This window comes from Neoarius graeffei, chromosome 21 (genome assembly GCF_027579695.1).
Source record: "Neoarius graeffei isolate fNeoGra1 chromosome 21, fNeoGra1.pri, whole genome shotgun sequence".
NCBI classification, from domain to species: Eukaryota; Metazoa; Chordata; class Actinopteri; order Siluriformes; family Ariidae; genus Neoarius; species Neoarius graeffei.
Window position 1 is genome coordinate 55,620,243 of NC_083589.1, and position 13,063 is coordinate 55,633,305.

Sequence of the window (13,063 nt, forward strand, 5' to 3'; positions counted from 1 at the left end):
CAGGAAAAAGTTTTTACCTTTTTCCGAGAGAGGAGAAGAGGCGGAGACAGTGGATTGGCTTTTTCCAGAAGAGGAGAAGAGGCGGAGCGAGTGGGTTGGCTTTTTCCGAAAGAGAAGAGGCGGAGAGAGAGGGTTGGCTTTAGATTAGATTAGATAAAACTTTATTGATCCCTTTGGGGGCGGCACAGTGGTGTATTGGTTAGCGCTGTCGCCTCACAGCAAGAAGGTCCGGGTTCGAGCCCCATGGCCGGCGAGGGCCTTTCTGTGCGGAGTTTGCATGTACTCCCTGTGTCCGCGTGGGTTTCCTCCGGGTGCTCCGGTTTCCCCCACAGTCCAAAGACATGCAGGTTAGGTTAACTGGTGACTCTAAATTGAGCGTAGGTGTGAATGTGAGTGTGAATGGTTGTCTGTGTCTATGTGTCAGCCCTGTGATGACCTGGCGACTTGTCCAGGGTGTACCCCGCCTTTCGCCCGTAGTCAGCTGGGATAGGCTCCAGCTTGCCTGCGACCCTGTAGAAGGATAAAGCGGCTAGAGATAATGAGATGAGATGAACTTAACGGCCTTTCAGATTTTTCAAGTGCAGGTCATAAAAAGAATTTTCCCCGACACCCAATTATTTGTGTTTAGTGGACCGAAAGCTACTGAATTCGAATCAGACTATTTAAAAAAAAAAAAAACTAATACAATTGAACAATTAATGACTACAGCCACATAGCCTTAAATTCTCTGCTACTTTTTCCTGCTTCACCATGACCCAATTCAAGATACTACATCATGCATCATCACGTGGTGGGCTTTCCCCGTTCACGCAAGGCATTGTGGGATACAAATTTGAAACAGGAGAGAAAAATGGAGGACGTGAGTGTGCGAAATGTGAAATGTCAAAGAGCGACTACAGTAACGGAAAGCGAGAAAAGACGTTATGTTGTATACGAAGGAAAGGAAACGCAGGACCAAATTAATAAACATCGGCGCTCAGCGAACACCTCGGTGTGATCAGCTGTTCGTTTAGCGACAGAATGATGGAACTGTCAGTGCACGCTCAAAGGGAAACCTGCGCACACACACACACGGACTTTTCACACACATTATCTGCTTTAATCCCCTCAAATTAAATAACTTCCCAGCCACAGAATGGCCTGATATTTTGTGAAATATTACAGAAATAAACATAAATCACAATGATCAAATTTCAGAGGGAACCAAATTTCACCAATTTTGTGAAATCGAAAGGCCGTCTAGCTTTAACACGCCACTGGCCAGATGTTCGGGCTGTGAATAAGGATCCATTAGCCATAAATAACCAACCAAGAGTGTACTGTGGTTGAATAGTGGTGTGTGTGTGTACACAACAACTGCCTCTACCTCATCTGTTTTAGTTTAGATATCTAGAGTATAAAATATTTTTATACATGAGATAATAATAATAATAATAATAATAATAATAATAATTTCAGGTGGCACGGTGGTGTAGTGGTTAGCGCTGTCGCCTCACAGCAAGAAGGTCCTGGGTTCGAGCCCCGTGGCCGGCGAGGGCCTTTCTGTGTGGAGTTTGCATGTTCTCCCCGTGGGTTTCCTCCGGGTGCTCCGGTTTCCCCCACAGTCCAAAGACATGCAGGTTAGGTTAACTAGTGACTCTAAATTGAGCGTAGGTGTGAATGTGAGTGTGAATGGTTGTCTGTGTCTATGTGTCAGCCCTGTGATGACCTGGTGACTTGTCCAGGGTGTACCCCGCCTTTCGCCCGTAGTCAGCTGGGATAGGCTCCAGCTCGCCTGCGACCCTGTAGAAGGATAAAGCGGCTAGAGATAATGAGATGAGATCATTTCAACTTGTATAGTGCCTCTCTCATACTCAAGGCCGCTTTACAATTGCAAAAAAAAAAAGTTTACCTTTGAGTGGTGAATGTGTATTTCACGAGTGAGCAAAGCGAATGGGTAAAAATATTTTTCAACATAAGATAAACTTCAAATATTCATGCCACTGTGTAACATTTTTATATTATATGGACACATCCACAAAAATAAAAAGTAATAAATAAATAAAAACCCCAACACACACACACACACAAAGTTAATCAAAAGAACTTTAGTTTTGAACCGGTTCACCATTGAGAGCACTTCTAGTCAGCGGGAAAACACTAGGCGTGACGTCATCATAGTGAAATATCGGGAATTATTATAAATACAGGACACTTTTTCGATGGAATAAAAACGTGTTCTATTCCCTTCTAGCGGGTTTCATTCATTTGGTTTGATAGCATGCAATACTGTTAGCATACTGCTCATCCTACATGTATTACATCACTCTACCCAATGGAGAATGAGCGTTGAATATGGTTTACGATGTTGCATGGTTGTCAAGACGACATGACGTCACACGTCGGAGATGTAAAACTTCCACGCTAGCGAGCGACTGGGACAATTTGTAAACAGACATGGCCGCCAGGTTTGCTTCGTTAAATACGGAAGATTTTGAGAGAAAGACGCATCGAACACCCGAAAGAAATGTGTATGAATTACAATAATAATACTGGCTGTCTTTTTTTCCATTGTAGATCAGATATATTCCATTCAGCTACTCATCTTCGACTCGACTCATTCAGTATCATACTAGCTGAATGGAATATATCTGATATACCACTCAATGCCAGCCAATATTATTTAAATGCGACTTTTTCAACACAAGATAAACTTCATATCTTCAAGGCAATGTGTGATTTTCTTTTTATTATAGCGACACATTCACAAACAAAAAGTCCCCAAATTTATCAAAACAATTCATCGATTTCCTCACGAGTGACGTATGGACCCTTTTCACGTGACATCACGACAAACGCGGCCGCCATTTTGGACATGTACTACCAGTAGTTTACCACAGCCAACATTGAGGAACGGCAGCAAAGAAAGTTTTTACTTTCAGCAAGACTTCCATCATGCCACTATATTGTTGTGCACCTGGATGCAGGGGTGATAGTGTTCCGGCGCCGCGCCGGATTTCCGGCGTACCGTGGCTGGGGGAAAAAAAAAAATCTAGTTCACCCATTGTCCTGCGTCATTCTGAGATGCGCAGATAGACAGTAAAGGGAATTCGGAATTCCCTTTACTGTCTATCTGCGCATCTCAGAATGACACAGGACAATGGGCGAACTAGATTTTTTTTTTTCTTCCATCATGCCACTATATTGTACCGTACCGTGGCGTACCGTGGCTGGGGGAAAAAAAAAATCTAGTTCACCCATTGTCCTGCGTCATTCTGAGATGCGCAGATAGACAGTAAAGGGAATTCGGAATTCCCTTTACTGTCTATCTGCGCATTTCAGAATGACACAGGACAATGGGCGAACTAGATTTTTTTTTTTTCTTCCATCATGCCACTATATTGTTGTGCACCTGGATGCAGGGGTGATAGCGTTCCGGCGCCGCGCCGGATTTCCGGCGTACCGTGGCTGGGGGAAAAAAAAATAAAAAATCTAGTTCACCCATTGTCCTGCGTCATTCTGAGATGCGCAGATAGACAGTAAAGGGAATTCGGAATTCCCTTTACTGTCTATCTGCGCATCTCAGAATGACACAGGACAATGGGCGAACTAGATTTTTTTTTTTCCCCAGCCACGGTGCGCCGGAACGCTATCACCCCTGTGGATGTAGTAACCATCAACAAACAAGGCAAGGGTTTATCATTTTATCGGATCCCGACGGAGAAGATGGATAGCGACCATTAACAGGAAAGATTGGCAGCCCTCGGCATACCAACGCTTGTGTAGTGACCACTTTGTTGGAGGTAAGACGAATAAAATTAGCCAGAAAAGGCATTACACTGCTGTTAACATTCTGTGGCGGCGAGTGTGTAACCAAATAGGTTAAAATAACCCATTGTAACCTCTTTGTTCTTCTGTAGTAGCTATTGTTGACTAGCTAATGTCAACAACATAGTAGCTAGTATGTTACTGTAGCAACGTTTACGTTCAGTCATTTGGATGACTGTTAAAACCTTTCAGTCTCAAGTTTTTCCTTTACTGTATTTACTAGTTTACTGTAATTATGATCCGGTAGCTATTTACACCAGATCCAGTGTAAATAGCTGCCGGAGCCAACGTCCGAGGTTCTGGAGCGCGCTCTGGCTTGCTCCCCCTCAAATTAAGCAGCGCGCTCCGGCTTGCTCCTGGAGTGCTCCAGCCGAGGTTCCGGAGCGCGCTGCTTAATTTGAGGGGGAGCAAGCCGGAGCGCGCTGCTTAATTTGAGGGGGAGCAAGCCGGAGCGCGCTGCTTAATTTGAGGGGGAGCAAGCCGGAGCGCGCTGCTTAATTTGAGGGGGAGCGCGCTGCTTAATTTGAGGGGGAGCAAGCCGGAGCGCGCTGCTTAATTTGAGGGGGAGCAAGCCGGAGCGCGCTGCTTAATTTGAGGGGGAGCAAGCTGGAGCGCGCTGCTTAATTTGAGGGGGAGCAAGCCGGAGCGCGCTGCTTAATTTGAGGGGGAGCAAGCCGGAGCGCGCTGCTTAATTTGAGGGGGAGCAAGCTGGAGCGTGCTGCTTAATTTGAGGGGGAGCAAGCTGGAGCGTGCTGCTTAATTTGAGGGGGAGCAAGCTGGAGCGTGCTGCTTAATTTGAGGGGGAGCAAGCCGGAGCGTACGTCAGTGAACAATTGGTGGAAGCAGGTAAACGTCGTTCTCTAAGCCTGCTAACCTCAATTTTTGCAAATACCTCTCCCTCTGCTCGCCCTGTAAATGCCCTACGTCGCCGGATAGTGAAGGTGTTTTCTGCATCTCGCTCCTTTTTCTTTTATGTTTTTCGTTTGTCGCCTTCCTCGCATTCAAACTGATTCGAGCCGAAGTACACTACATGTCCAAAATGGTGGTCGCGTTTACGAAGGTCACGTGACTGAAAAGGGTCTAGAGAGATTTAGGTCACGGTTTTGGTTCTCTATGTCCCGGATGGAGCTCGTATGAAAAATACGAGTGGTGCATTTCCCAGTAAAACACTCGTGTCTATAGAACTCCAGATTCATATACCTATTAACTTTTGTCATTTTTACTGTGGAAAAACAAAAGTACCCTTTTCGTGCATTTCTGAGTGATCGCTCACATCAGTGTTAAAATGCAGAGCTCGTATGCAAAACATGTAAAGGTCTGAAAGGTTGCTCTGCCTCTGTTGAGTAATAAAGCCAATTTCACAGTGACTCATGTTTCTGAATTGTTCCTTACCAGGCTGAGAGCAAAAACCCCCACAGTGGCAGCAGTGAAAGTGACCCACTGGATGAACGCCCACAGTTTGCCCAGGACACCTCGTACATACAAACACCTAGCAAAGTCAGACAGCGCAGAGAAGTGTGCAGTTACTGTAAACTTCTTCCAACCTGATCATCACTTTCCATGATTAGCTTCACAGTGGAGTTTATAAATAAATAAATGTCTTACTTCAGCAGGGAAGCTACAGCTTCCCAAGTCAGAGAAAGCACTCCGATCCAAATGCTAGGAACCTGGATCTGGTACACAAAGTTATTAAAGCCTTCTTTGGTAAAGGCTGCAAGAAAGAAAGAGCAACGGACATCTCATCAGGGGATGGATAAATTAACAATTATTAATGTTTTGTGAGGCGGCTGGACTCGTCACTGCCACAACTAGATATACATTTTCCTTTTTTTTTTTTTTTTTAAATCTGGAGACACGTGTAGTGTGGCATTGTGGTGTATAAATGAAGCTAAATAAAGACGACTGGCAGAACAAGGTGTTATAAGGCTAGCATGAGCGACTATGCTACTCTCCCCAGGGCTTTCCCCAAAGCGCGGATACACAGCGCTCCGCCGCACTGTGCGACATCAGCACCGCGCTGTCACTTGCACACCCCAAAACAAGAAACCAATACCATAAATTGAACAATGTAGAGTACTTTCCGCACCTAAATATCTCCTATTCGCCTCTGAAAATGAGTAATAACTATAGAAATGGGAAGATATTGTAATATGCCGCTTTTCCACTACCAACGCGGCTGAGTCGTGCGGTGCTGAGTCGAGCTGAGTGGGGCTGTTGGAGTTGCATTTCGACTACAACCGCGCTGAACCGTGCTGGCTGGAAGTGGGTGGACACATTGGGTGGAGTTAGCGAAAGTGGGTGGACGTCACGTGATGTCGTTAGGCGGCGCAAACAGTGACATCAGTGACCTTTTAAGCGGTAGTCTCACGACCCGGATAGTAAACAATAAACATGGAGGACATGGAGTCGTTAGTGTTGCTGGTCTTGGTGCTGTGGCTTGTTGTCACCGACAACGCCGACAGATACTGGCAAGAGCGTATATATTAGGCGAGGCGCATAAGGCTTCAGAAATCGTAATTCTTTTTCTTCCGGGTTTACAGATCCCAGCGTGCTCGCGGGGCGTGTGTGGGCATGTGAGGACACTCCTCCTCACCAATCAGTGCACAGGGGAGTGTCTCCTCACGCCCCTAGCCCCACTCGGCTCGGTTTGGCTCACTTCAGCCCCACTCCAAAACCGTGCGAGTTTTGGGTGCTGAGCGGGACTGAAGCGAGCCGAGTCGTGCTGCTCTGAGGTAGTCGAAACGCGAGCCGTGTCGGGCTGAAGTGAGCTGAAAAAGGGTAGTGGAAAAGGGCCATTATTTACGTCTAGACTAGCCTGGTACTCAACCCAGAAGTGAAAAAGGGTTTCGCTGCGTGCACTGACTGACATTCATAACCACACATAAAACCACGTTCTAGGCGCTGGCCACTAGATGGCGATGTTGCGTTGTAGGTTTGTAGTTGAGCGCCGTATTGCTAATATTCTAATTTCAGCTGCTATATTGTTCAATATTATGCATTTTTGTGTTGTGCAATAAGATTAAATATTTCTCTGAATTGACTGTTTCCAGTGTTTTCATTTCGAATCTAATTTTGCGCTTTAAATTTTGCCCCTTGCATATTTGACAAGGTAAAAAAAAAAAAAAAAAAAACCAGCAAATTTAATACTGAATTGGGCCTAAATCAGCCCTAGATGCCACCAGAATGCAGCATATGAAGAAGTTTCTAACTTCAAAATTTTCCAGGGGAGCATGCCCCCGGACCCCTCAGCAGCCGGGGCTATGGACCCCTTCGGGCTGGGCTCCGTATCGGTAGCACCGCTCGGATATACAGTATATTTTTTTTCCTGGGGAAAGCCTTGCTCCCTGTAGTCATATTTCAGTGAGTGCTTTAATTTAGATTAACTAATGGTGACTTGTCATGATTAACAGCTGCGTGACTTGACACCTATAGCACCCCAGTCGGCCACTGGATTTGATTTACTGCCCTTCTGACGAGCTGAATCTGCTCAAACTAGATCAAATTAAGTTCTTTTCTAAAACGTTACAGAGTCAGACTGTCCCGACTGCAAGAGATTACAGGCTGATGAATTCTTAACGCTAATACAAAGCATACATCAGAACTGCAAACTTTTGCACTGAACTGTAGCTCATTTTACTTAGAAAAAGAACTGAAGCTGTACTATGGTAGCTGTGGGTCGGGGAAAAAAATCCATGCAATTCTAAACCACTCCAGAGAAGCTGAGGTTAAATGTAGACTCACTTGGTTTCGACGTCACGATCATCTTTTCCCAATCGACCTCCAATTTGAAGAACATTACTGCACTGAAAATAAGAAGAAGATGGACAGCTAGCCTGAAAAGAAACAGCAGACTTGAGACGAAAAACTGGCCCCAAGCTGAAAAACAACAGGCAGAGAGACAGAGAGAGATAGATTATTACAATTCTGGATTTTCCTATCTAATGCAATATCATCACTAAACACACATTTCCCCCACATGCTTATCTACGATGTGAATGCAGTTAAGTACAGGTTCCAGTCAAAATAAGATCGTACTCTTAGTCTTGGCCTTTTTCTTGGGGGTTGGCGAGCAGCTGAGCGCCTCATCGTCGAGCAGCGAGAAGCCCAGTGCGATGGTCAGCAGGTGGAACAGACTGCAGCCGCCCAGGAGGATGTTACCGAGCTGGAGAACGACCTGGAAAACAGAAGTGTGCGGAAAACAGCGTGAAAATTACAACTAGCATTTAAATGCCTTCATAAGTTCGTTCCTAAACATTTGAGCGATTACTTTACCAGGAACTCAAGTATTCATAGTTCTAACGCTAAGTAAATCTGACCTGCGTTTCCCAAAACCTAAGCTTATGCTCAGTAAACAAACTTTTAGATATTCAGGTTCAATACTTTTTAAATTCATTGCCAGCAAATATTAAATCAATTGTCTCTAAATCAATTAAAAGGCTCAGTAGGTCATACTTTTCATAGTCTTATTTATATTACAAATCAGGTGTCAGAAGTTTACGTTACACTCCTCATGGCCGTGAATGTCATGGTAATTTTGGGCTGTTAATGATTTCCTCGAACTGTTTTTTTTCCAGGGTGGAATGATTATACAGCGTACATCTTTAACGACTTCAAAAAAAAAAAAAAAGACTTGAGTGCACAAGTTTGAATTTATTTTGGATTTTCTCTAATCCACACAGGGTCAATGTATAGACCCTTCCCACTGACGTCACCGGAAACCGGAAGTAAACAAACCCTGCGCCATATTGGAAGACCAACAAACTCGTGATCAGGGGGAAATAACGGCAGCGCGCGGAATTTAAACCCACGAGGCACTTGATTCATCATAAACCTACAATGGTAAACTTTTGTGCTGTGTTAGGGTGTTCCAACAAAGCTGATGGGAAAGGTGAAAAGAAGTCTTTCTACAGATACCAGCTGTGATTGAGACACAAGCAAACCAAGGAGCTTTCTGCCAGGAGACAGAGAATAAGTGCATTACTGAGTGTCTGTGAGCAAAGGAGAGCCTGAACGTTGCAACCTCCCTATTGGCTGTTTATAAAAATGTATCAGTTGTTGCCCTTCCCACGGGAATCATCGCGGACTCGAGAGACGAGACCTGACGAGTTAGTTCGTTGGTAGCAGAACAAAATGTCTGGACACAAATCGGGTTTTCAGAAAAGGAAAGAAAATAAACCCAGGGTCGAAAATACAAAAAAGGAGGCAGAAAAAGCAAAACGAGTTAAGGTAGGACAAATGGTTACTTTCCTGAGGCAGCCCGCCGTGGCGGCCTGCAGGCTTATTTATTATAGCCCATTTAGTTAAAATAGTTAATCTAAAATGTTTATAGTTATGTGATGGTTGTCCTCAGTGTTCGAACTATGCCGATATTTTCGGGGGGTCCCTTTTTTTCCCTGGGGGGTGCTTGCACTTGTCTCGGAGCACGGATCTCCAAACACATGAGAAGCCTATCTTGCGCACATATCACGCGGACTCCACACACGCATCGCGTCTGAAGTCATAACTCATCAGGGGAAATCGTGTCCGCATTGGCATGTTCAAAAAACAACCTCGCGTCAACAATGATACCACACGCAAGGAAAAAAAAAAAGTCAGGCTACTCAACAACCAACCTGGCAGCAGCAGTCGTTGTCATATCGGTTTATTTTATCTTTGATGTAAACACAACACTTCGGATATGCAAATGATTCCCGTTACACACGATTGCTATGTCAATAAACATCATTTTGCCAATATTTTAGAGACCCCCCCCCCCAACATTTCCCAAATCATGTTTTCAAGGGATCTCATGTCCGTTTCAGGGGATCTCGGATCCCCCGAGTACCCCGTAGTTCGAACCCTGGTTGTCCTGATTTAGACTGGTGTGTTGTTTTTTTTTTTTTTTTGGGGGGGGGGGTTTGCGCGATGTTGCACCCGGGTCCAGATTAGGGCAGAACCGGCCCTGGCTACATTTCAGGTGTAGTTTGTTTTATGTATGTATGTACTTGCATAGATGTGTACGTGGTCTTCCAATATGGCGACTACCGAAATCTCGCGGCGCGGTGACGTCATGCGGAAACCCTCTATACATACAGGCTACATGCATTCGCTTAAATCTGTTAATAAGTGGTGCTGAAGGTTCTACAATGTCTTAACTTGACAAGGCCAAAGCCGATTAACTTCTCGTTAGTGATCATGATTGACTACAACTGGTAGTTTCTCTTTGCCAGCATAAAAAGGATTTGTTTGACAGCAGTCATTAGATTGACCAATACTCAGAACCATGGGAAAGTCCAAGGAACTCAGTGAAGATCGAAGAAGGAGAATTGTAGATTTACACAAGTTGGGAAGGTCCCTTGGAGCCATTTCTAAACAACTGCAGATTCCAAGATCATCAGTTCAAACAACTGTACGCAAGTACAAATTATTCGGATGCGTCACCACTTTGGCAAGGTCTGGAAGAAGACCAAACGGTCACTCTCAGATGAGAGGAAATTGGTTAGGATGTTCAGGAACAACCCAGGAACCACCAAGGCTCAAGCCTGCCATGAACTGGAAACTGTTGGAACACCAGCATCACTGTCCACAGTGAAGCAAGTTTTAGATCACCATGGACTAAGAGGGTGCCGACCAAGGAAGAAGCCCCTGCTCCAAAATCGACACCTTCAAGCTCGACTGAAATTTGCAGCTGCCCAAATGGACAAGCCAAATGCCTTCTAGAGAAAAGTTTTATGGTCCGACAAGACAAAGATTGAGCTATCTGGCCACAATGACTAGAGGAATGTTTGGAGGAGTAAAAGGTGAGGCTTTCAAACCTAAGAACACTGCACCAACTGTCAAGCATGGCAGTGGTAGCATCATGCTCTGCTGCCAGTGGTACTAGTGCATTGCACAAAGTGGATGGAATAATGGAGGACTACCTCCAAATTCTTCAATTTCACCTCAAATCAACAGCCAGACGGTTGAAACTTGGACACAATTGGGTGTTCCAACAGGACAATGATCCCAAACACACCAAAACTGGTTTTGTAATGGATAAAGCAAGCCAACATTAAGCTTCTGGAATGGCCTTCCCAAAGCCCCGACCTCAACCCTGTTAAAATTTATGGACTACTCTTAAAAGCTGGGTCTGTGCCAGGAAACCAACCAATTTAAATGAACTCTACCAATTCCGCCAAGAAGAGTGGTCAAATATCCAACCAGAAGCTTGTTGATGGCAACCCAAAGCGTCTGGTCGAGGTGCAACTTGCTAAGGGACATTTAACCAAATATTAGTGGGGGTATGTATGTATGTATATATTTGAGCCTGTATGTATAATTTTGACCCTGTGTGGATTAGAGAAAATCCAAAATAAATTCAAACTTGTGCACTCAATTCTTGTTTTTTTAAAGTCGTTAAAGATGTACACTGTATAATCATTCCACCCTGGAAAAGGAAGAGTTCAAGGAAAATCATTAACAGCCCAAAATTACCATGACATTCACGCCCATGAGGAGCGTATGTAAACTTCTGACCACAACTGTAATTATGAAAATTTTGTTACCTTCATACATCTTTTTCTTTTAAATTTTCTTCATTGGGTTTTTTCCCTTCCTCTTAAGACCATAATTGTAGCTTTAATTCATTTTTAGACAATCATATTAATGAGATTATTAAAGATTATTGTGACGTATTTTTGAAATTGTAAATTAGTATAGTTTTTCAGGGCCCCTATGGATACCAGCTGTGCTGAATGGGCCACCTTGTTGAAATAAAGTTTATCTATCTATCTATGATTCCTTAAATCAGGAGGGAATAACTCACATGGCACATGCAGTTATAGGAAACTAAATCAACACCACATGCAGTACAATTACTCACGCCCAGAAACTGTTTACTGTCCGAAAACAGCAATTTACCTCTGATAATATTTTTATTTAAATTACAACACATCATACTAGACTATTTATCCATTAAAGGAGAACTGAAGGCAAATTTTTTTATCATCAAAATTCCATTTCTCGTTTTATTAAATATCGGAATGCATTTCTGACAGCCGTTTTGTCACTGCTACAGCAAGTTCTGAGTGTTTGAAATAAATACATCAGTCCATATGTCAAAGCAATGGCCGTAAACAAGATTCGTTGAGACCTGTGTGAGACATCGTAGGACGGAAGTAAAACGTACAGCGGAAATCAAAGTGACCAACATCTGCCAACGTTTTCAAAAGACGTGCGCGCCCTCTTTCGAATGCTGATGTGATCAAGCCGGAAGTTTTGTTTGTTTTGATAGCAATCAGAAAAGTTTGAAAAAAAGTCAGCAGTAATTGTCATGTAAACTCGTTTTTGTGCAATACTTCGTTTGGAAAACAGTTTTCAAAATGGCGGCGCTGACACTTCACGTTTCGAAGTCTCGCACAAGTCTCGTGAAGATCGCGCGGATAAGCGACGCCTGCCGTGGACCAAACGAACTAAATTCAACACGGCTAAAAACCGAATAGGCCGATAAGTATAATATTTAATTGCAATTCGTTGCCAATACGAGTCACGATATAAGGTTACTAAAACAGAGAACGTAATTGAATAACACGCTAATTAGGAAATAAAGCAAGTTTAAAAATGACTTCAGTTCTCCTTTAATAATGGCATTTAGTTTGTAACATGTAACGTGTAAAATGTCCCACCAGGATGGAAAAGGCATTGATTCTTAATCCACGAACAGGAATGAAGAACATCAGAAGCGGAACAGCAATCTCAACCATCAATATGCAAACTGCACCGAGCCTCGACAGCCAATCAGGAAGCTGATAGGCGTACCAGGCCAAGGGTGTGGGGTTTGCTTGGGTGTCATAATGCCGACTCAGCGCTGCAAACGGGATGAGTGGATTGTTCAGGGATGGTTTGAGATTAACACAAAATAAACCTCAAAAACACACTTTATTCTAGGTTTGTCCACAATGCAAATACACACCTGTGAGGTCCCACCAGCACGGGTCACCACTGGCCAGTTTGCTCACTCCGGTGCAAAATACAAGCCTGAAGAGCAGCCAGCGGGTCAACCAGAAGGTCACAGAATCATGTGGGGCAGAGGAGCGTCGCACTAAACCACATGGAGCGACCAGGAAGGCCAGAAAACCTGCCTCTAACAGAAGACGGTCCCTAAAAATAAAGTGGAGAACAAATTACAGAAAACTCTCACACACACTCAGGGTCTGAATGAATAACTGAATGGTCCTTGTGAAACTGAAAACATCGCACGCTGTCCACTACGACAATACAGTCAGGTGAGGGGATGGAA

At 44.0% G+C, this 13,063-nt stretch overlaps 1 protein-coding gene across 1 annotated transcript in view; it reads right to left on the bottom strand.

The window, feature by feature from the left end:
* lmf2b (lipase maturation factor 2b) overlaps positions 1-13,063 on the bottom strand; it is a 44,720-nt gene that overhangs the window by 11,485 nt on the left and 20,172 nt on the right. The window contains exons 4-9 of the mRNA XM_060903384.1: positions 12,737-12,924; positions 12,450-12,631; positions 7,843-7,981; positions 7,549-7,683; positions 5,413-5,518; positions 5,200-5,296 (exon numbers count right to left, since the gene is read on the bottom strand). Coding sequence (XP_060759367.1) covers positions 5,200-5,296; positions 5,413-5,518; positions 7,549-7,683; positions 7,843-7,981; positions 12,450-12,631; positions 12,737-12,924 — 847 coding nt within the window. The remainder of the gene's footprint in view (positions 1-5,199; positions 5,297-5,412; positions 5,519-7,548; positions 7,684-7,842; positions 7,982-12,449; positions 12,632-12,736; positions 12,925-13,063) is intronic.